At 42.0% G+C, this 22,428-nt stretch overlaps 1 protein-coding gene across 1 annotated transcript in view; it reads left to right on the plus strand.

Annotated features, from left to right (window-relative positions):
- Positions 1-10,500, plus strand: part of LOC129710337 (neurabin-2-like) — a 197,640-nt gene extending 187,140 nt beyond the window's left edge. The window contains exons 8-11 of the mRNA XM_055657269.1: positions 1,085-1,138; positions 2,897-3,126; positions 6,012-6,108; positions 9,244-10,500. Coding sequence (XP_055513244.1) covers positions 1,085-1,138; positions 2,897-3,126; positions 6,012-6,108; positions 9,244-9,297 — 435 coding nt within the window. The 3' untranslated portion in view covers positions 9,298-10,500. The remainder of the gene's footprint in view (positions 1-1,084; positions 1,139-2,896; positions 3,127-6,011; positions 6,109-9,243) is intronic.
- Positions 10,501-22,428: the final 11,928 nt, after the last annotated feature.

The raw sequence follows: 22,428 nt of genomic DNA on the forward strand, positions 1-22,428 counted from the left end.
AAGATTGAGTAGCAGAGCAGACTTGATAGGCCGAATTATGTAATTCAATTCCTCCCACATTCCAAAGACGTGCAGGTTTGAAGATTAATTGGCTTCTGTAAATTGTCCCTAGTGTGTAGGGGAGTGTTGGTGGATGGGGTGATCTGATCGCTGGACGGCACAGACTCGGTGGACAGAAGGGTCTGTTTCCACACTGTATCTCTAAAATCTAACGTCCCTCCCGCTCCCTTCAACCCCCCCACCACCCTCCTCCCCCCACGCTTATCATCTTTACCTTCAGATCTATTTCAACTGACAAACAATCTGGGGATGCTCAGCAGACCTCTGAAACATAGAAAATCGATGCAGGAGTAGGCTATTGAACCCTTCGAGCCAGCACTGCCATTTAATATGATCATCCAGAATCAGTACCCCGTTCCTGCCTTCTCCCCATATCCCTAGATTCCGTTAACCCTAAGAGCTAAATCTAACTCTCTAGAATACATCTAGTGAATTGGCCTCCACTGCCTTCTGTGGCACACAATTCCACAGATTCACAACTCTCTGGCTGAAAAAGGTTTTCCTCATCTCAGTCCTAAATGGCCCACCCCTTATTCTTAAACTGTGACCCCTGGTTCTGGACTCCCCTAACATGGGGAACATTTTTCCTGCATCTAGCCTGTCCAATCCCTTAATAATTTTATATGTTTCTGTAAGATTCCCTCTCATCCTTTTAAATCCCAGTTTTAAAATGAAGCTCATTGATCTTCCCAGAGCTTGCTGGGGTTGTTTGCGACCTCCACCAACTAGTCCGGTGCTATCCAATTTTTCCCCTGCCCCCTTACCTGGTCTATGGCTGGAGTGGCAAAATGTGTTGTTCCCCAACAAGAATGTTCCCATGCGAAAATTTGATGCGAAAAATTGCACTTGTGTCCGTTCTTTGTGCAATATTGGTCTTGAGTGAATGGGTAAAATGGAGTGATGGGTGGCTAGAAGATTCAAGATTCAATTGGCACATGTACCAATTAAGGTTAAGTGAAATTTGAGTTGGATGATGAATGAACAGTACATGACTATCAGTGATTATATTGTGCTTTATTGCCAGCTTCAGATAAAACACGCTGTAACCGAAGCCGAGATTCAGCAACTGAAAAGAAAGGTACGTTAGCTGCTTTTGGTGATGTTTACATTGACAGGAGTAAAAATCATTTGCAACCGTTACAGATGAAGAGAAGGCTGGCATATAAAACCACGCTTTGTGCATGATACATTTTGTCATGATGTTTCAGAAACCTGTACAATAATTTGAATATGGGTTTGCATTGGATTATAGACACCGAATGCTGGAGTAACTCAGTGGGACAGGCAGCATCTCTGGATAGAAGGGATGGGTGATGTTTCGGGTCGAGACCCTCCTTCGGACTGAGAGTCAGGGGAGAGGGAGATACAGAGATAAGGAAGTGCAAGGTGTGACTATGAGATATCAAAGGGGATGAGGTTCAATGAAAATGTAGTCTGGCCACTCTGCTGCAAGTAATTTTAATCAAGATTACTATAATCCCCATTCCTGAGATGCTGCTTCTTCTTATCGAGTCTACATCACAAGATTAGAAATTGTTCAAGCAGGGCTGACCACACTTCTTGGCATCTGCATACAATGGTGTCTGTCTTGTGCTTCTTGTACGTGGTGGTGAAAAGATTGGTGGAAGCAGGGCCGCAGTGTGAACGCTCTTTCCTTGACCCCCCCTGAGATGCTTCCTGCCTGTGACATAAAAGCATATATTTTACTGGAGAACTTGTAACTCTTAAAGATCAATAATGAGCTCTATGCATGGATTATCTGATTCCCTATGACTAATGTGTTCAGCAAGTGATCAGTATGTAGCTCGGACAGTAGTTCTTGGTTTAGAACTTGCTTGGCTTGCTAATTTTCTTCTAAGAATGTGCAGTTTTGGTACACATCAGTAATGTTCTCTTTGCCCGCTTAAAGCTGCTAAGTTTCTGCAAGTGCTTTTATACCAACAGTGGTTTTAGCATTTGCATCAAATTAATAATTGAAGAAAATCTTTGAATTGTTTAAATTAAACAACTAATGACTTATTTAAGGAGAACAGAAAGGGCAGGAGCCACTCAGCGGGTCAGGTAGCATCTCTGGAGGACGAGGACAGGTGACATTTTGGGTCGGGACTCTTCAGTCTGATTGTAGTAGGGGGGAGAAAGCTGGAAATGGGGTGGGGGTGGGATATAGCTCGGCATGTGATAGGTGGATACACATCAGTGATGTTTACTTTATCTGGTTAGAGCTGTTCAGTTTTGCCAAGTTCCTTGAGGATTTTATTAAAATGGCTCTGTTGAGAGCAATTTACATGGCATTGTAAATATGTTATCTGCTGTTTGAACATTAGCGCAGAGTGATTTAAATTCCATACTGAGTTTGCCACTTGTCTAAGTAATTGAGCACATCATTGATGTAAGTAGATCGCATCAGCGATCTGAGTACATTTAATGTCTATTTTAGTTTTTTAGTTTTAAAGATACAGCATGGAAACAGGCCATTTGGCCCATCGAGTCTGTGCCTACCAACGATCCCCATACACCAGCACTATCCTACACACTCGAGACAATTTTACTGAAGCTAATTAACCTACAAACCTGTATGTTTTCCAAATGTGTGAGGAAACTGGAGCTCCCGGAAAAAACCCCACAGTAACAGGGAGAACATACAAACTCAATACAGGCAGCACCCGTAGTCGGGATTCAACCTAGGTCTCTGGCGATATAAGGCGGTAGCTCTACTGCTGTGCCGCCCATGTAGCTATTATGTGTGCAGGTTAATTTGTGCTGGAGTCACCATTCTTCACGGCACTCTGGGTTAACTGGGTGTTTACTTTCACGCTATGCTTGTGTCTCTGCGCAGCTCCATTCGACGGAACAGGAGAAAATGCGTTGGCGGATGGAAAAAGTCCAGCTGGAGCAAAGTGTTGAGGAAAACAAGGAGCGGATGGAGAAGCTGGAGAGTTACTGGATGGAAGCGCAAACACTCTGCCAGGCAGTGGATGAGCATCTGAAGGAGACACAGGCTCAGTACCAGGCACTGGAGAGGAAGTACAGCAAAGCAAAGCGCCTGATTAAGGAATACCAGCAGAAGTAAGAAATGCTCCCCGCAGAACTGGGGGAGATTTTTTACCTTCATTCCCCGGGGGTGGGTGATGTGTTGGAATGGATCAGTTTCCTTTGCATTAAAAATTATAATGGGCCACCGAAGATAGACTCAAAATGCTGGAGCAACTCAGCGGGACAGGCAGCATCTCTGGAGAGAAGGAATGGGGGATGTTTCAAGTCGAGCCCCTTCATTAACTGGCAAGTGACCTATTCCAACAGATAATTGCCTAGATCCTGAAATTCTCACCACTTGGATCTTTTTAGTGTGCGTCAAGAGTTGAGAGCATTGTAGTTTTCAAAAGGATAACCACTTCTGCTGTTGGGGTTTATGTGTGGTGATGTAGATAAGGTGGTCAAGAAGGCTTTTGGTACATTGGCCTTCATCAGTCAAGGTGTTGAGTATAATAGTTGGGATGTAATATTACAGTTGTGCATGATGTTAGTGAAGCCACATTTGAAGTATTATGTTCAGTTTTGGTTACCCTGCTATGAGAATTATATTGTTGAGCTGAAAAGAGTGCAGGGAACCATATAACCATATAACAAATACAGCACGGAAACAGGCCATCTCGGCCCTTCTAGTCCGTGCCGAACACTTATTCTCACCTAGTCCCATCTACCTGCACTCAGACCATAACCCTCCATTCCTTTCACATCCATATTGCTATCCAATTTGTTTTTAAATGATAAAATCGAACCTGCCTCCACCACTTCCACTGGGAGCTCATTCCACACAGCTACCACTCTCTGAGTAAAGAAGTTCCCACTCATGTTACCCCTAAACTTCTGTCCCTTAATTCTCAAATCATGTCCTCTTGTTTGAATCTTCCCTACTCTCAATGGAAAAAGCTTATCCACGTCAACTATGTCTATCCCTCTCATCATTTTAAAGACCTCTATTAAGTCCCCCCTTAACCTTCTGCGCTCTAAAGAATAAAGACCTAACTTGTTCAACCTTTCTCTGTAACTTAGTTGCTGAAACCCAGGCAACATTCTAGTAAATCTCCTCTGTACTCTCTCTATTTTGTTGACATCTTTCCTATAATTTGGCGACCAAAATTGTACACCATACTCCAGAATTGGCCTCACCAATGCCTTATACAATTTTAACATTACATCCCAACTTCTATACTCAATGCTCTAATTTATAAAGGCCAGCACACCAAAAGCTTTCTTTACCACCCTCCACCTTCTGGGAACTATGCACAGTTATTCCTAGATCCCTCTGTTCAACTGCATTCCTCAATTCGCTACCATTTACCATGCACGTCCTATTTTGATTTGTCCTGCCAAGATGTAGCACCTCACACTTATCAGCATTAAACACCATCTGCATCTTTCAGCCCACTCTTCCAAATGGACTTTGAGAGATTTAGGCCATTTGGAAGAGTGGGCTGAAAGATGGCAGATGGAGTTTAATGCTGATAAGTGTGAGGTGCTACATCTGCGAAACATTTACGAAAATGTTGCCAGAAGTTGAGAGTAAGAGCTAAAAAGTTGAGATTGGGCAGGCTAGGACTTTATCCCTTGGTGGTTAAAGGGTGATCTTATTGAGGAGTGCAGTTTCATTGTTTCTTGAAAATAGCGTACAGATGGACAGGGTGGTCAAGAAGACTTTCGGCACGTTTCAGAGGCTGAGGGATGATCTCATGGAGGTGTATAAGATCATGAGGGGGATAGATAGGTTGAATGCATGGAATCGTTTACCCAGAGTAGGGGAATTAAGAACCAAAGGACCTAGCTTTAAGATGAGAGGAGAATGATTTAATAGGAACCTGAGGAGCAACATACACATGGAGGGAGATGGGTACATGGGACGAGAGGGGAGGCGGCAATAACGGCAGGTACCATTACATTTAAAAGATATTTGGACAGGTACATTGATTGGAAAGGTTTAGAGGGTTATGGGCCAAATGCAGGCAGGCAGGACAAGTGCAGATTAGGCATCTTGGTTGGCATGGGCAAGTTGGTCCGAAGAGCCTGTTCCCGTGCTCCATGACTCTATGATTGTTTTTTAAACATAAGTTATCCGCTATGCTCAAGAGGATGTCAAGGGCTTTGTTATTTTCTTATTTTCCCTTTTGTGAAAACCACTTAAAATTGTTTGAAACGTTCAGAAAAACAAAGAACTTAAATCTGTAGTGGGGTTTGTTACGTTCAACTGCACAGCTTCAGACTTCTCTATTATTAAAAAGCTGCCAATCTCTGATCTGTGTGTGTGGGTGGGATTTGCTTCTGAGCCTTTGCTGAATAGACAGATGCATTCAACTTAACAAAAAATTATTCACATCAGGCAATTACTTGTACTTGTGCAATGATGCATATTTATCCTGCTACTCTGTTGAACATTGAAAAGAACATGGTATGCAACATGTACAACACAAAGTGCTGGAATAACTCAGCAGGTAAAAGAGCATCTCTGGAGGATATGGGTAGATGACGTTTCAGGTCGGGACCATGACTCTGAAGAAGGGTCCTGGCCCAAAACATCGCCTATCCATGTACTCCAGAGATGCTCTGACCCGCTGAGTGACTCTCGCACTTTGTGTTCTCTGCAGATTCCAGCATCTGCGCATCCTTGCCTCCACAGTATTCAAGATGCAAGGAATAGACTTTTCAGCTTGTGAGGAAATATTAAATATATTCATATTATGCCCTTGTGCAAATAGGAGGCAGATGGTAGTGTAATTATTTATATCTATGTGGCATTTGCAAGTAGAGGAATATAATATAAGCATATTAAGGTCTCATATATCAACTTTGCCAGTAATAAATAACAAATGGCATAACAGAAAGGAAAATGGTACTTTGTCATGGGGTATAGAATTTGCATGTTAATGGTCATTTTTCATGGCTATTGTATTTTTTAGGGAAATAGAGTTTCTGAAAAAGGAAACCGCTCAAAGAAGAACATTGGAAGAAACTGAAAATTCACACAAAGAGGAGATTGAGAAACTTCAGAATAAGGTATGGCTGGTTACGATGGAAATTTTATCCATGACGTTTTTGTGTGTGTGTTTATCAATGAATATTTGTCAGTGACATTTGTCAAAATGTAGAAACAAGGAATTGCAGATGCTGGTTTACACAAAAGGACCCAGCGGGTCAGGCAGCATCTCTGGAGAAGATCGATAGATGACGTTTCAGGTCTGAGGAAAGGTCCCGACTGGAAACGTCAATTATCCACATTCTCCAGAGATGCTGCTTGACCCACTCCATCACTCCAGCACTTTGTGTCCTTTAGTGACATTTGTTAATTCTATACAGAAATTGCATTGTAAATTTCCTAATATATCAATAATTTCCTAATATATCAATAATAAGTATGGAGGAAAGAGGATTGGATCAATTCTATGACACAGAATTTCAGAATTTCATTGATGGTATGTTTACAATCCATTTTATAATAGATCATTACAGCAAAGCTCACAATTTATCCTTTAATCCATCGTATAGCATGGAAGCAGGCCATTTGGCCCACCACATCCATGCTGACCAATAGGTTCCCATTTACACTAATTCCATATTCTAGCACTTAGCCCATAGCCTTCTGTGCCTTGGTGATTCAAGTGCCCAAAGAAGACAGTTAACAATGGGGTCCATTTTACGGTGGTTTGGTCTGACATTTGTAGACAAATCTGTAGTTTTCTGCAACTACTCGTATTTTTTTACAACACAAAAAGCGCTCGGATGTCATCGGAGTAGAAGTAGGCCATTCGGCCCATCGAGTCTACTCTGCCATTTCAATCATGGCGGATCTGTCTTTCCCTCTCAACCCCATTCTCCTGTTTTCTCCCCATAGCGTCTTGACACCCTTCCAGACAAGTATCTGTCAATCTGCCTTGTGGGCCATCAGTTAATGCTGGCTCTTGGAGCAGTGTCATCAGTCCCATTCCCCCACATTTCCCTTTAACACACTCCCTCGTACACAAGAGGGGGAGTTCAACAATGCAGCCGAGATTGACACAGTGACTGTGCCACAAGGGTTAAACAATTGAGACAAATTGCACTCAGAAGGTTTATATTTTCTGGCATTTAGAACATTCAAGGTGCGATTTTTATTTAGGGCATGAGACACCTCAGCGACAAACATTGCCTCAATGTTTAGAGCCAGATTATTCACGATTGAATGATTTATTCACAGAAATTGTGCTGGTAATTTGGTTAAAGTTTTGAGGAAGATGTAAATTGAAAATGTGTTGAGCTTCAGGTCAACCATGAAGTCATCGATGGGCGGAAAATGCTTGATGAATTAGAAGCACGGCGTGGCCTTGACTTTGGATGGTGCCTGTATAGGAATATCACACTGAAAGTCAAATGTAGATATTGGTTCTACAGCTCAAAGATTCAACAGGGAATGAAGCCCAGGCCTTGTTTGTGTCTGGGAGGCCTTTCAGGGGAAAGCAGGGTTCGAAGACATGTCTGGGGGTTTGAAAACAAGTGGAGAATTAGTGGTGAGGAGATGATTCGATTGGACCAATAAATTGTGCAATTATGACAAAAGTGGGCTGTAGAAGGGTCTCGATTCAAAACGTCACATATCCACGTCCTCTAGAGATGGTGCCTGACCCACTGAGTTACTCCTGGACATTCTTTTTCTGCGCTGTATCTCCAAAGTCGAAATCCCACAAGCAGACTGAAAATCTGTAACGCGTTCTCTCGTACACACTGTGAGCATCACAGCACAAGAAGCGCATTGCAACAATGCAGCAAATGTTGGCTATAGTCTGCAGTAATTCAACAATGTGATCATCAGTAGCCTGCGGAGGGCAGGTCACAGAAACGGCCTCCAGGCGTATAATGCACATCACTGCACCTGTCTAAAATCCTCAGTGCGTTTGAGATCAGATGCACAGAGGACCAGCGAGCACAGTGTCCTGGACTAGTAATCCACTTGGTAAATCCTGGATTCCCTTCAGCATTTTGTTTCTTTTCATGGCTTGCACAGTGGCTCAGCTGGTGGAGCTGCAGCCTTCCAGCGCCCATGTTCAATCCTAGTTTAATTTAGTTTTGTTTATTATTGTCATGTGTACCGAGGTACAGTGAAAAGCTCTTTGTTGCGTGCTATCCAGTCAAAGAAAAGATTACATCAAGCCATCCACAGTGTACAGGTAAAAGATAAAGGATATAACATTTAGCGCAACTTAAAGTCTGAATAAAGATATTTCAAAGGTCTCCAATAAGGTAGGTGGGAGGTCAGGCCCACACTCTAGCTGGTGAGAGACCTTTAACAAGTGCAGTATAGTATAATATTCCTGTCGGACAGAACACATGTTAAAAAAAACAATGTAAATAGTTGGCTGAACAGTGGTTTGATGTCGTGACTCGCAAATTTCTGTCTTGATTAAAAGGGAATACAATGAATATCGTAGGTACTATTTAGGGGTTAGGGATAAAAATTGGCCTCATAAACCCAAGCAAACATCTATTACAATGCTGGTTAAAAGGCAACAGTAATGGCAAATGTCCTCAGGTGCTGTCTGCAAAGTTTGCACGTTCACCCTGTGACCACGTGGATTTCCTCCAGGTGCTTCTGTTTCCTCCCACATCCCAAAGTCATGTGGGTTTGTAGGTTAACTCCTCTGTAAGCAGTGGATTAGAAAGTGGGATAACATAGAACTAGTGTGAACGGGTGATCATTGGTTGGCATGGACTTGGTGGGCACAAGGGCCTGTTTCCATGCTGTATTTCTGACCATTGTTGAGTAATATTATTTCTTGGAACTTACATTACTATTTCTTTCAACAAGAAGAAAGCATATTGTCTTGCTGGTGTCCCCCCTTAATGATCTGTTAGAAGACTGCAGAAGAAAATAACTTTCAAGGGTAGGAGATTAATCCCAATCCATTAAACAAAATTCAAAACAAAAAACAAAACGCCACCCATTCATTCCTTCTCTCTTCTGTCCCGCTGAGTTACTCCAGCATTTTGTGTCTGTCTTCGAACAAGATGAGGTCCAGAGTGCCCTACTCCAAGGGAAGGCAATTCTCCACAGATCATCTTTACTTTAAACGTAAAATAACTTTGGTAATATTTATTACACCTTGTGCTTACTGCTAATGTGAATCTGTTCCAATTTTCCAATATTTGTTCTTCTCGCAGGTAACAGAACTGGAGTCAAGTTTAGAATCACTGAAGAATTCCAATGCAATTTAGATAAGAAAATAGCATCACATCACCTGTACTTAAAATAAACTTTCATGCAGGAGCAACAGGTCTTGAAAAATGGACATTTTTCCTGTTTGTACTCCTCTGAAAGGTTTGTACCAGTTGCACTCAGTGCAAGAGGTTGTGTTTAAGGGAACTTTTGCATTATTGTCTTACATATAACAGTTTGCCAAGTCACTTTGGAACAGATGGCCAAATTGAATTTGTCCAGTGCATTATGAATGGGCTGCAATGAACTGGTCTGACTAGATTGGACTTGTTTCTCAAGTCACAGAACTAGTAATTTCCCATTCGGCTTGTTTAGTTTAAATAATATCCAACGGCTCGAACAAATGAATGTTCACCAAGGGCATCCTCGTTTCAAAAGTTAATTGCAAGGTTTCTGGTGGTGACACGTCCTTGATGACTCATTGCTCAAGACTACCAGGAAGTCTAGCTTGCCATCACGTCATGAGTGAGAAGGCACAAGTCAAATCCTTGAAGACAGCGTGTTTTTCTTTCTTGCTACATGTGTGATTTGTTTTCACAGATGTAATCATTCTTTGACCTTTCCATTTTATTTCATTCTGTAATTAAAAGCATTGCGGCGCCACGTTAACTAAGCTGATGCCCTTTTATATCTGCATAGTGTGAAGTTACCAGGACCTGTCTTAACAAAGATTGTCTTTAGATGTGTAATTTAAAAAAAATTATAAACCAAATTTCAATAATTTGTTTATGAGCAGGTGAAAATGAAGTGGAATATACAACACATATAGAAAATTTGGAATGGAATGTTGAATGATTGTCACTGTTATGGACTAATGAAGTCAATGGTTGCAAAGTTAAAGACAATGAAAATGTTACGTTTTGCAGTTTTTCTATTGTACCTATTCAGATCTACCAAGCTTTATCATTCATTCCTATTGTTGTTCATTGTGCCATACTTGGTAGATCTTCCCACTTATTGCCATTACATATGTACAGAAAAAGGTGGGTGTTTGTGTAGATGTTTGGCTGAAGCCCTTGTAATTTGTAGTATAAAATGTATGAACCAGACTGCACTGTACAAAGAACTATTCCACGGTCCGATCCGTTTCTGGAGCTGTGTATTACAGATGCCAATGTCTGATGTTGTGACTGAATGAATTCTTCACAGGATGGAGGATTCCAGTGCAAGGAATATACTTAATAAACCATTCCAGCAGAGAATATATTTTAGAATGAGATTTACCTAACTCTACCCTTTTATCATCACAGGTTTATGCCCAAGATCAAATTAGTTCTTCAGTTTGACTGACATTTCAAACGAGGTTGAGGTATCTCGACGACCTTGAGTCAGTCATATCATAAGGGAGAGAATTGCCTCTCCCATTTGGAGACTAGAGTGACACTCAGGTGTGTGAAAGACATTGCCCCCCTTTATCTCACTTGTTACCATGCCGGGGGGAGCGAGGGGGGCATATTGTAACGATTCTATCACTGGAGTATGTTTGGCATGGTGTAAGGGTGCTTGCTGCTGTTTGAATAGATAGATGTACCGTTTACACAACCACTTTTCCTATCGAGACAGATGTCCTATCCATCCATTACGTGACACAATTGCACCCAATCCAGGGACCGGCTTTAGCATGTTCGGCCAACAACTTTGGATAGGCTGCAAGTTGAGGCTGAGGCATTATCGACAAGCTACTGGTTCGTTGCCCAGAAATATAATGCATAGCAGGGGTTTCATTTTAATTAACAGTGTAATTCAGTAGACTGTTTCCCACAAATCCTCAGCAATTTATCCTCTACTATGCTACGCTTGGCATTTACTGAGTGGCGAGAGGTATCATTGAGAGTGGCGAGAGGTAACGACACTCTGTGGTGATGTGGTCAGTGGCGGACTGGCCAAGGTGTCAGCTTGCCCGATGGCAAGTGGGCCCCTGATGAAGTGGGCCCCCTTTGTCTCCTGGCAACCAATATTTTTAGACCCAGTCTACCACTGGATGTGGTGATAAGATATTGTTTTTGAGAGCCACAAAATGAATAGAAATGAAGATAGATTCAAACGAGGGCACTTGATATGTGAAGAACTTGTTCCAATGACTAACGTGACAAAGTTAGTATCTAACTTTGTATCTAAGTTAGTAGCTAACCAGATAATCAGACAGGTAACCAACATCAAAGCTGGAGGATGGAGATCGAACAGCACCATTTAACTGTGGGCCTCAAGGGTTCAGGCTTGCAGTCCTGGGCCACTGTCCTGGGCCTATCCAAAGGCCTAAAGAAAATTGCGTGTTGTCTACACGTTTCCACATTTCCCTCCAAAATATCCAAATTACGTACCCATCCCACTTGAGTTGAACAGTGAGGAGAATCCACCTACTTTTAATTTTCTTCCGACCGATTTTCCCATCCCTTGGCACCCAGCCACGGTGCACAACACCTCAACTATCCATGCCCCCCCCCCCCCCCCCCCCTGAAGCCCCTCTGTTCCTGTTACACAGCGCCCTACGTGACACACCCCTCGACTGCCGGTGCCTTGAATTCCAGCCCTGCCACTCTCAACAGCAGGTTCAGATGGAACCTACTCTACCCAAGGAGGCCAGCTCAACAGGTTTGGCATCTTGCTCCCATCGACCCCACGGGACTAACTGAAACGTTTGGTTGGAAAGGCAAGCATCAACTCTAGCTCTGAGAGAAGTTGATGAAAAAACTTTTATCTTCACCGTCAGATGACATCTCATTCAACTTTTGTTTCACCGAGTGTTCCTAGTGGCTGGCTGACCCACAGGAGGAACCAACTTGCAGTCCGTGAATAATCCCCCAACAAAAACAGCAACACGAGTTTGGCCACAATCTGCTTGATCCTTCTGGATAAAGAAAGCAGCCAGGCTGTCGATTGCAGGACAGGAGGAACGAGGATAATGCATTTGCCTTGAAATTCATCCCTGTCTGGCAGGGTCGCCCACTCTATGTGACGGTGCATTGTACTTGGCCTCTGAAATTCATTCCATTGGCTTCAGTTCAATGGGACTGAAATTCTCCGGGCAAACAGTGCAATTGGCAGGGCCAAACAGGTAAGAATTTCCAGGCCTTATATTTAAAAACAGAAAATATATTAAAAGCTGCTACTTACAAAATGTGACTATTCTTTTCCACCTGTGGTATTGTCGAAGGGACTTGGTTGTGTGTTCTACCAACACGCTGGCCCCTTCAACTCAGGAACTTGGAACCTTGCCTCATCTCTTGAAATGAAAATCTGCTTCCTTGCCTCCGAGTGTCTGACGTGAAATGAGTTTTGGCCCTCTGTGTCCATTTCACGAGAAGCAAGAGCCAACAGCTGTAATTGTCGTTAAATTAGCAATTTAACGTGAGATACATCATAGAGGAGAGGGGGGAAGGTAGGACAGGGTTAAGGATCAAACGGTATGGACAGAGAGGAGGCATCATGTTCATGCCCCTGGAATGCTAAAAGTGTTCATTTGCCTTGCAAATACTTGAACATTATTCCACATCCCCTAGCACTGACACGCCTCACTTTTGATGGGCAAAGAAAAAGCTGTTAACTTTCCTGGATATTACAATGAACCTTCACAACTAATGATTGAACTGTTGAATCAAAGCAGCAGGTTACACATTGAACTCAATCCTTGTTTTGACTCCTTCGGTTGCAGGGAGAGGTTGCCAACACTGAGCCATATTGGATTTTTGATAAATGCTTTTATTGTTGCAGATTATTACCGTTTAGAGGTTTCAGTAGCCAACTGGTTTGCATAAGCCTTGTGCCCACTGTTTGAGATTGTATTTCCAATTGGTTAATTTTACTTGTGTATCTGTGATAATTGTATTTGGTGAAATGTATACAACTTCAGAAAAAAATTTAAATTGTTTCTTTTATTCGTTTCAACCATGTTAGCTGAATGTTGATTACATTTCCTGTTACAAGGTATTATCTAGCTTATAAGAAGTCATTAATCTTTTTGATTTGATTAAACTTGTCCAATAGATTCTTAAGTAGTGTAGTGAGGATCTTTTGAAGTGTCAAAAATGAAAGAAACTGATGATTTTTTAATGTCTGCAGGATATTTTTTGTCTAGAATTGGGAAGACATGTTATTCCCCTTCAAGTTTAAATTAAATATAAAAAAAAATTAAATTAAATAGTCCCTCAAAACCTATTTTATTTGAGCGTTTCCTCAACGATTATATCATATCTTCATGAGGTGTAGAATGAATTCATACAAAGCAGAACAACATTGGCAATGCTGCTTTTTTCAGGATGTGCCCTTTTAAATTTATATACAAGAGAATTCTGGGTCGAGACCCTTCTTCAGTATCTTGTTAGTCCTTTCACAGGTTAGATTATTTTCAGGAAGTGACATTGTGTCGCAATCAGTAATGCCATCATATTAGTGATAAGACCTGGTTTTGTTAATTAGTGTTGCACTGGAAGTCATTGCAGCAAATCCCTGCACAATGGCAATGAGCTTCCAAAACAACACTTATTCATGCTGTACTCTTGTGAACATGGGAAATTGAAGTCATCCTACCATATCCTGTTGCTCCTCATTTGTAGAGCAGCTTAGATGTAGGCCATTGAGGGCATCACTCTGTTTCTGAGAGTTGCATAGTGGCGCAGCTGGTAAAGCTGTTGCCTCACAGAGAGACCCAGATTCAATCCTGTCCTCGGGTGCTGTCTGTGCGGAGTTTGCATGTTCTCCCTGCGACCTGCCTGTGGTTCCTCCGGCTGCTCCGGTTTCCTCCCACATCCCAAAGACGTGCAGGTTTGTTGGTTAATTGGCCTCTGTAAATTGTCCCTAGTGTGTAGGGAGTGGATGAGAAGGTGGGATGACAGGGAGCTAGTGTGAACGGGTGGCAGGGATTCGGATGGCCGAAGGTCCTGTTTCCATGGTGTTCCTTTCAAACCTGCTCGTTCCGCAGTCAGCCAAGGTCACGTGAAGAGGTGAACAGGGAGCCGTTTGGAAACTCCCATTCGATAATGACCAGATCATTGTTTTTGTGATAAAGATTATGAGACAAATGTTACTCGTTTTTCTCTTCCTCAGAATGTGCATGGATTCTTTTACACAGAACCCAAGAGAGCAGATGAGGTCTTAGTTAAAACTTTGTCCAAAACCTACCTGCCGTCTCAAATAATTGAGCACTCCATCAGTACTGCTGCACAGCCCAGTGGCTTATTGAGGTCAAAGACCTTTGCTCTGCACTTGTCAAGCAAATCTGTAATATCATCAAGCAACACAGTTTGGAAGATGTTTATAATGCATTGCTGGCCTGGGCTGAGTTAGATATTCTCAAGCTGTATTGGGTTAGATGTATTGTAAATGACGTGTTCTCATACCAAAAGATTACTGTCGGCTGCTGTTGTGAAGATCATTTTCTCTTGACATGGATCAGCTTCATAAGATTAAAGCGAGGATTTCAGACAAACTTTCTTCAGAAAGATTTAATTTGGTTGCTTCGCAGCCATTGAGGCATCTTTGAAATCAGGAAACACTGTTGCCAACGTGCAAACAGCAAGCTCCCAAACCTACAGGACGGCCCAGTGGCACAGCGGTAGAGTTGCTGCATTATAGCACCAGAGACCCAGGTTCAATCCTGACTACGGGTGCTGTCTGTACGGAGTTTGTACGTTCTTCCTGTGACGGCGTGGGTTTTCTCTGGGAGCGCTGGTTTCCTCCCACATTCCAAAGACGTACAAGTTTGCAGGTTAATTGGCTTCGGTAAAAAATTGTCCCTAGTGTGGCACTAGTATAGTGCTTGATTACGGGGATCGCTGGTCAGCACGGACTCAGTGGGCAGAGGGGTCTGTTTCCGTGTTGTATCTCTAAACTAAACACCGCTATAATAATGATCACATTATCTGCATTTGAGATTATCATTGTCCTGGTTACCGGAATAACTCCCTTTCGCTTCCTCAAAATGATGCTAAAGGCTCTTTAATTCAAACCCTAGACAGGAGGTGTGGGCTCAGCTAATTATTCATTCAAAAGAAAGCATCTCCATTGGCAGCTTAAATAATGAATCTCTCCCTCAGTACTGCATTTCAACCCATTGAATCATTTAGAATAAGCAGCATGAATTATTTTTGACCCAGACTGAAACAGTTTGCCTCTGTGTTTAGTTTGGTTTAGAGACACAGCGCGGAAACAGGCCCTTCGGCCCATCGAGTCCGCGCCGAGCAGCGATCACCCCGCACACTAACACTATCCTACACACTAGGGACAATTTACATTTTTATCAAAGCCTTTTTGACCTACATAACCGTATGCCTTTGGAGTGTGAGAAGAACCCAAGAAAACCCACACGGTCACACTGTGAACGTACAAATTCCGTACATACAGCAAACCTGTTATCAGTCTGTTTGGCATTGTTGGCGTTTCGGTCTTGGTAATGGATTATTATTGTCACCCGTGCTCTGAGCTGCAGTGAGAATCGTTTGTTTGCGTGCTTTCCAATTCAATCAGACCCCATGAAATGCATGAGCACAATCAAGCCGCACACATGAGATTTAAGAGTCATACAGTGTGGAAGCAGGCCCTTCGGCCCAACTTGCTCACGCTGACCAACATGTCCCATCTACACTGGTGCCACCTTCCTGCCTTATGCCCATGTCCCTTTAAGTTTATCCTTTCCATGCACCTGTCTGAATATGTTTTAAATGTTGTGATCGTACAGACTTCAACTCCCTCCTCCAGCAGCTCGTTCCTAATACCTACGAACTTTTGTGTAGAAAAAGTTGCCCCTCAGACTCCTATTAAATCTTTCTATCTCCACCTTACATCTATGAACATCGGTTCTCGGGTCCCCTATTCTGGGATAAAAGACTGTGCATTCACCTGATCTATTCCTCGCATGATCGCATACACCTCTATAAGATCTCCCCTCATCCTCCTGCGCTCCAAGGAATAAAGTCCTAGCCTGCTCAGCCTCTCCCTACAGCTTGAATCCTGGCAACGTCCTATATCTTTTTACCCTTTCCAGCTGAACAACAAAAGAGTAGAACATCTGTAATGGATGATAGTAGATCCTTGTCTGGGACTGCACATGAAGAGTCACCACGCTTCCAGGGCATCTTGTTTTCCCAAGGTCTTTAACGTAGCAAAATCACAAATTTATCATTTGTGAAAAAGAGTTCATGGTTTCATTAAAAGTGTTGGCCTGAGGAAGACCACCTTCAAGGTACTATGAATAAACAGAGAAGTAAAACAAATCACACTGCAGCAACATCTTTGGGGACATGTATCCAATGAGGATAGGTAAGATGGTCCCGGGCTCCCCGATGAAAACGATTGCTCATCACTTCGGCTAATGCGAAATAACCATTTTATCTGAAACTTGTTGCAGCCAACACCGGCAATCTTAAGTTAAAACAAAAACCACAGACATTGAAAGCAGAAAATGCTTGAAAACACACAACCGGCCAAGCAGCACCTGTGGAAAGAAAAACGTCCGAACTGGGAAAGAGAGACAAAAATACAAGTTTGTAAGTAGATTGTCGCAGATCTGACAAAGGATCTTTGACCCGGAGTTTGCACATTCTCCCTGTGACCGCATGGGTTTCCTCCGGGCGCTCCAGTTTCCTCCCACATCCCAAAAAAATGCAGTCATGTAGGTAAAATGGCCTCAGTAAATTGTCACAAATGTGTAGGGAATGGAAGAGAAAATAGGATAAGATAGAACTAGTCTGAACAGATAATCGGATTATTATTGAATTGAATTGATAGCATGGATTTGGTGGACCAAAGTGCCTATTTCCATACTGTACCTAAAACTGAAACTGAAAACTATGTTTTCTCTTTCCGTAGATGCTGCCTGACCTGCTGACAGATGTACACTGAGTGCAGGTCAACAACTTCACCCCAGTAGCAGAGTATTAGTGGGGTGGGGTCGGGTTGCAGGCAGATGCAACAAATAATATATACAAGACGGTGCTGCAAAATCTCCAAATCAGATTAAATATTTTCTCCAGCTGTTTGAAATTCACTCAAGATAACAGCATCTGGTATCTCTAGATTAAATACTTGTTTTAAATGGAGTTGCATTCCCACCTTTTAACCTCAGCATACAATATATAGCTACTCTCAATCAATCCCCCAGCACATTGGCATGGCTGGTACATCAGCTATCTTACACTTCAGAAACCTGGGTCCAATCTTGCCCTCAGGTGCTCTGTGTGGAAACGACACGCTCTCCCTGTGACCACGTGAGCTCCACGCGCCCCCCCCACACCATGTCCCAATGTCGTGCAGGCTAATTATTTAATTTATCAATGTAAAATTATCCCTTAGTGGTTGCTCACAGTGGTGACCATTACAGCACGGAAACAGGCCCTTTGGCCCACCAAGTCCATGCCGACCATCCATCACCCTTTCACGCTAGTACCATGTTATCCACTTTTGCATCCACTCCCCGCACCTGAGGGTCAATTTGCAGAGAACAATTAAACTACAAAAACGTCCTTGGGATGTGGGAGGAACACCAAGCACCCGGAGGAAACCCACGTGGTCACAGGGGGAAGGTGCAAACTCCACACAGATAGACCCTGAGGGCTGGATGGAACCTGGGTCTCTGGCGCTGTGAGGCAGCAGCTCTACCCGCTGCGCCACTGTGCTGCCCTCTAGAATCTGGGGTAAATTGATAGGAACGTGTATGTACAGGGTAAAATGGGATTAGTATAAAATGGGTGGTTGATGGTGCAGACTTGGTGTGCCAGCAGATTTGCTTCAATGCTGTGTGACCCCATGACTACCATCCCCAAACAACCTGAGAAATATATTTTTCTTTGATCACTGATGAATAATTGACACATACTGTATTAATCTCTGGGCAATTCAGTAAACCAGTGTGGAGGCAAGTACAATAGTGAAAGGCTTGGATAAAGTGGATGTGGAGAGGATGTTTCCATTAATGGGAGAATCTAGGACTAGAGGCCATAGCCTCAGAATTAAAGGACGTTCTTTAAGGGAGGAGATTAGGAGAAATTACTTTAGTCAGAGGGTGGTGAATCTGTGGAATTCTTTCTCACAGAAGGCTGTGGAGGTCAAGTCTGGATATTTTTAAGACAGTTAAATTCTTGAGTACAGGTGTCAAAGGTTATGGGGAGAATGGGGTTAGGAGGAAGAGATTAGATCAGCCATGATTGAATGGTGGAGTAGACTTGATGGGCCAAATGGCCTAATTCTACTATCCTTATAACAACCTTCAATCAATGTTCTGTCAGGTATTCACCAGAACAAATATCAATTTTGGGCAGAACAGTAGCGCAGCTGATAGAGCAGTCACTTCACAGCGCTAGAGACCTGGGTTCGATCCTGACCGCTAGTTTTGTCACATTGTCCCCGTGACGGAGCGGGCTCCTTCCGGGTGCTCCGGTTTCCTCCCACATCCTAAACAGCTTTGTAAGTTAATTGGCCTCTATAATTTGCCCTTAGTGCGTAGGGAGTGTGAATGGGTGATCAAAGGTGGTGTGGACTCTGGGCCGAATGGGCTGAAGTCCCAGGTCTCCAGCAGTGTGAAGGAACGACACTGTCATCTGCACCACTGTTCTGCCCAGCATTGATTGATTCAATCAATCCCAATAAACCATTAAAGATTTGGATTAGTTTATTTGCAGCAGCATTGCGCCATGCCAGGAAGTCTGTCAATGTAAGTGGTGAATCCATGTTTGCACCATCATCTAAACCTAATTTACTCTATAGCTATATAACACGTTATAGAAACAACAGTTTGAATATTGAAAAATACTAGAAACCAGTTGGATTCAATGTGGTCATTGGATCAGCCATGTTTAGTTACCCTTTACATATTTAAAAACAAAAATAGAAAATTAAGCCAGAAATATTGTGTTATAGATGTTTTAAATATTAACTTGTAAGCATAAACAGGAACTGATTGTGATTATCAATTGCTTTTTTTTGCATTAAAATGCTGCAAAACATGAGCAATTGACTAATATAAATCATGTCATGATATTGCAAGCAATTCGAGCATCTGACAGAAACAAGATTGCTTAATCATTTCACAAAACAATTGATGAAATTCTAGAATTCTATCAAGCAGCACCCTGTAAGTATGTCTGTTAATAATGAGTTGCAATGAAGCAAGCTAGAGTTTATGTGTAAATTGTGTAGCCAGTCAGCAAGCCATTCTGTGCTCAAAGCACAACAGTGTTTTATTGGGCTAATAATAATCCAAGTTTTATGCTATTTTCAATCCGGCGATATTCCAAATCGATCTCTTTAGTGTTCTGAGGAAATATAGGTATTGATCAATTGTTCTGGGTTTTGTTTTTAAAACAGCTTTCAACATTACAACACCACCTGTTATTATTGCTATTGTATAGGACAGTTCAGTAAAGTTAAAAGTGGGGACATGCATCACATTCATTTTTAAGTTTGAGTAATCATAAATACCAGGGCCTTTAAATGTATCAATTTGTTAATTTGTATTGTTAATTTATTAATATTTATTGGATTAGTCTAATATTTATTAATTTATTGGATAGTCTATCAGCTTCATTAATTGGCAGACACTGAAACACAGATGTTAAACCATTGTGGATATTATTAAAACAGGAGCTGAATTAGGCAAATTATAGAGATCACAGTTAGATTAATATTTAAGAAAGAACTGCAGATGCTGGAAAAATCGAATGCAGACAAAAATGCTGGAGAAACTCAGTGGGTGAGGCAGCATCTATGGAGTGAGGGAATAGGCGACGTTTCGGCTCCCGAAACGTCGCCTATTCTTTCGCTCCATAGATGCTGCCTCACTCACTGAATTTCTCCAGCATTTTTGTCTACAGTTGGATTACTTGTAAGTATGAAAGACTGTAACAAACTCCTCCTTCAAATTTGCTTCTGAGCAACTATTCAGCCATGGTACAGTGAAAAGAAATGCCACTGTAGATGTAGGAGTGGATTTTCATCTTATGATTGAAGTAGATTATTTTGGTAATGCCGGGAATCACACCAGTCCCACAGTTTGTTATAAGGTCAGGGATTCCATTCTCATCCACTCCCTGCCATCATATAAACCAGCGCTCCACCAGTATATACTCACTGGTTTAGTTGAGGTGCTGATATATCGCAATACATTTATGTCATTAAGATGGAAAGATTGCAGAGAAGATTTACCAGGGTGTTGCCAGGAGTTGAGGGTCTGACTGATAAGGAGAGGTTGGAAAGGTTAGAACTTTATTTATTGGAACACAGGAGGCTATGGGGTGATCTTATCGAGTTGTATAAAATCATGAGCGGAATAGATAGGGTGATTGTATAATATTTTGCCCAGGATAGAGGAATTAAGAGCTAAAAGACGTAGATTTAAAATGAGAGGGAAAAGATAACAAAGATTAAATAGGAACCTGAGGGGCAACCTTTTCACTCAAAGGGTGGTGAGTATATAGTGCGAGCTGCCGGAGAAGGTATTTGTGGCATGAACTATCACCGTATTTAAAATATATTAGGAAGGTACATTGATTTGAAATGTTTAGAAAAATAAGGGTTGAATGGAGGAAAATGGGACTAGCTAAGATGGGGCATCTTGGTTGGAATGGACGAGTTGGGCCAATGGGTTTGTTTCCATGCTGTTTGATTCAATGACTGACAATCATGTCTGTATTAACTAATAGGCTTATTTGAGAAAAATTGTATGTTTTACATTTAACCATATAACATATAACCATATAACAATTACAGCACGGAAACAGGCCATCTCGGCCCTACAAGTCCATGCCGAACAAATTTTTTTCCCCTTAGTCCCACCTGCCTGCACTCATAACATAACCCTCCATTCCCTTCTCATCCATATGCCTATCCAATTTATTTTTAAATGATACCAATGAACCTGCCTCCACCACTTCCACTGGGATCTCATTCCACACCGCTACCACTCTCTGCGTAAAGAAGTTCCCCCTCATATTACCCCTAAACTTCTGTCCCTTAATTCTGAAGTCATGTCCTCTTGTTTGAATCTTCCCTATTCTCAAAGGGAAAAGCTTGTCCACATCAACTCTGTCTATCCCTCTCATCATTTTAAAGACCTCTATCAAGTCCCCCCTTAACCTTCTGCGCTCCAGAGAATAAAGACCTAATTTATTCAACCTATCTCTGTAACTTAGTTGTTGAAACCCAGGCAACATTCTAGTAAATCTCCTCTGTACTCTCTCTATTTTGTTGACATCCTTCCTATAATTGGGCGACCAAAATTGTACACCATACTCCAGATTTGGTCTCACCAATGCCTTGTACAATGTTAACATTACATCCCAGCTTCTATACTCAATGCTCTGATTTATAAAGGCTAGCATACCAAAAGCTTTCTTTACCACCCTATCTATATGAGATTCCACCTTCAAGGAACTATGCACGGTTATACCCAGATCCCTCTGTTCAACTGTATTCTTCAATTCCCTACCATTTACCATGTACGTCCTATTTTGATTTGTCCTGCCAAGGTGTAGCACCTCACATTTATCAGCATTAATCTCCATCTGCCATCTTTCAGCCCATTTTTCCAAATGGCCTAAATCACTCTGTAGACTTTGGAAATCCTCTTCATTATCCACAACACCCCCTATCTTGGTATCATCTGCATACTTACTAATCCAATTTACCACACCTTCATCCAGATCATTGATGTACATGACAAACAACAAAGGACCCAACACAGATCCCTGAGGCACCCCACTAGTCACCTGCCTCCAATCCGATAAACAGCCATCCACCATTACCCTCTGGCTTCTCCCATTCAGCCACTGTTAAATCCATCTTGCTATTCCTGCATTTATACCCAACAGTTGAACCTTCTTAACCAACCTTCCATGAGGAACCTTGTCAAGGAAATTTGTAATCCTTCACATATGCTGACACTTTAAATCTTCCTGGTTTCTTACATGATTCACATACAAATTTTTCATTGATACTTATTTAAAAATGGAATTTTAGAATAATGTCCCAAATGAACCTCATGGTTGTTAAAATTAATTTTAAAAGCATCAAAGTTGAAGGAGCTGCATAAACAAAACATTGTGCTGAAAAGTCTCAGTAACATTTACTTTAACTGAGTGATTCCACAGTTAAAAAGGTTTATTAGAAGAGTGGAACTAGTTTAAAACGTTTGCATGCACTTG

The sequence above is a fragment of the Leucoraja erinacea genome, chromosome 27 (genome assembly GCF_028641065.1).
Source record: "Leucoraja erinacea ecotype New England chromosome 27, Leri_hhj_1, whole genome shotgun sequence".
Taxonomy (NCBI): Eukaryota; Metazoa; Chordata; class Chondrichthyes; order Rajiformes; family Rajidae; genus Leucoraja; species Leucoraja erinaceus.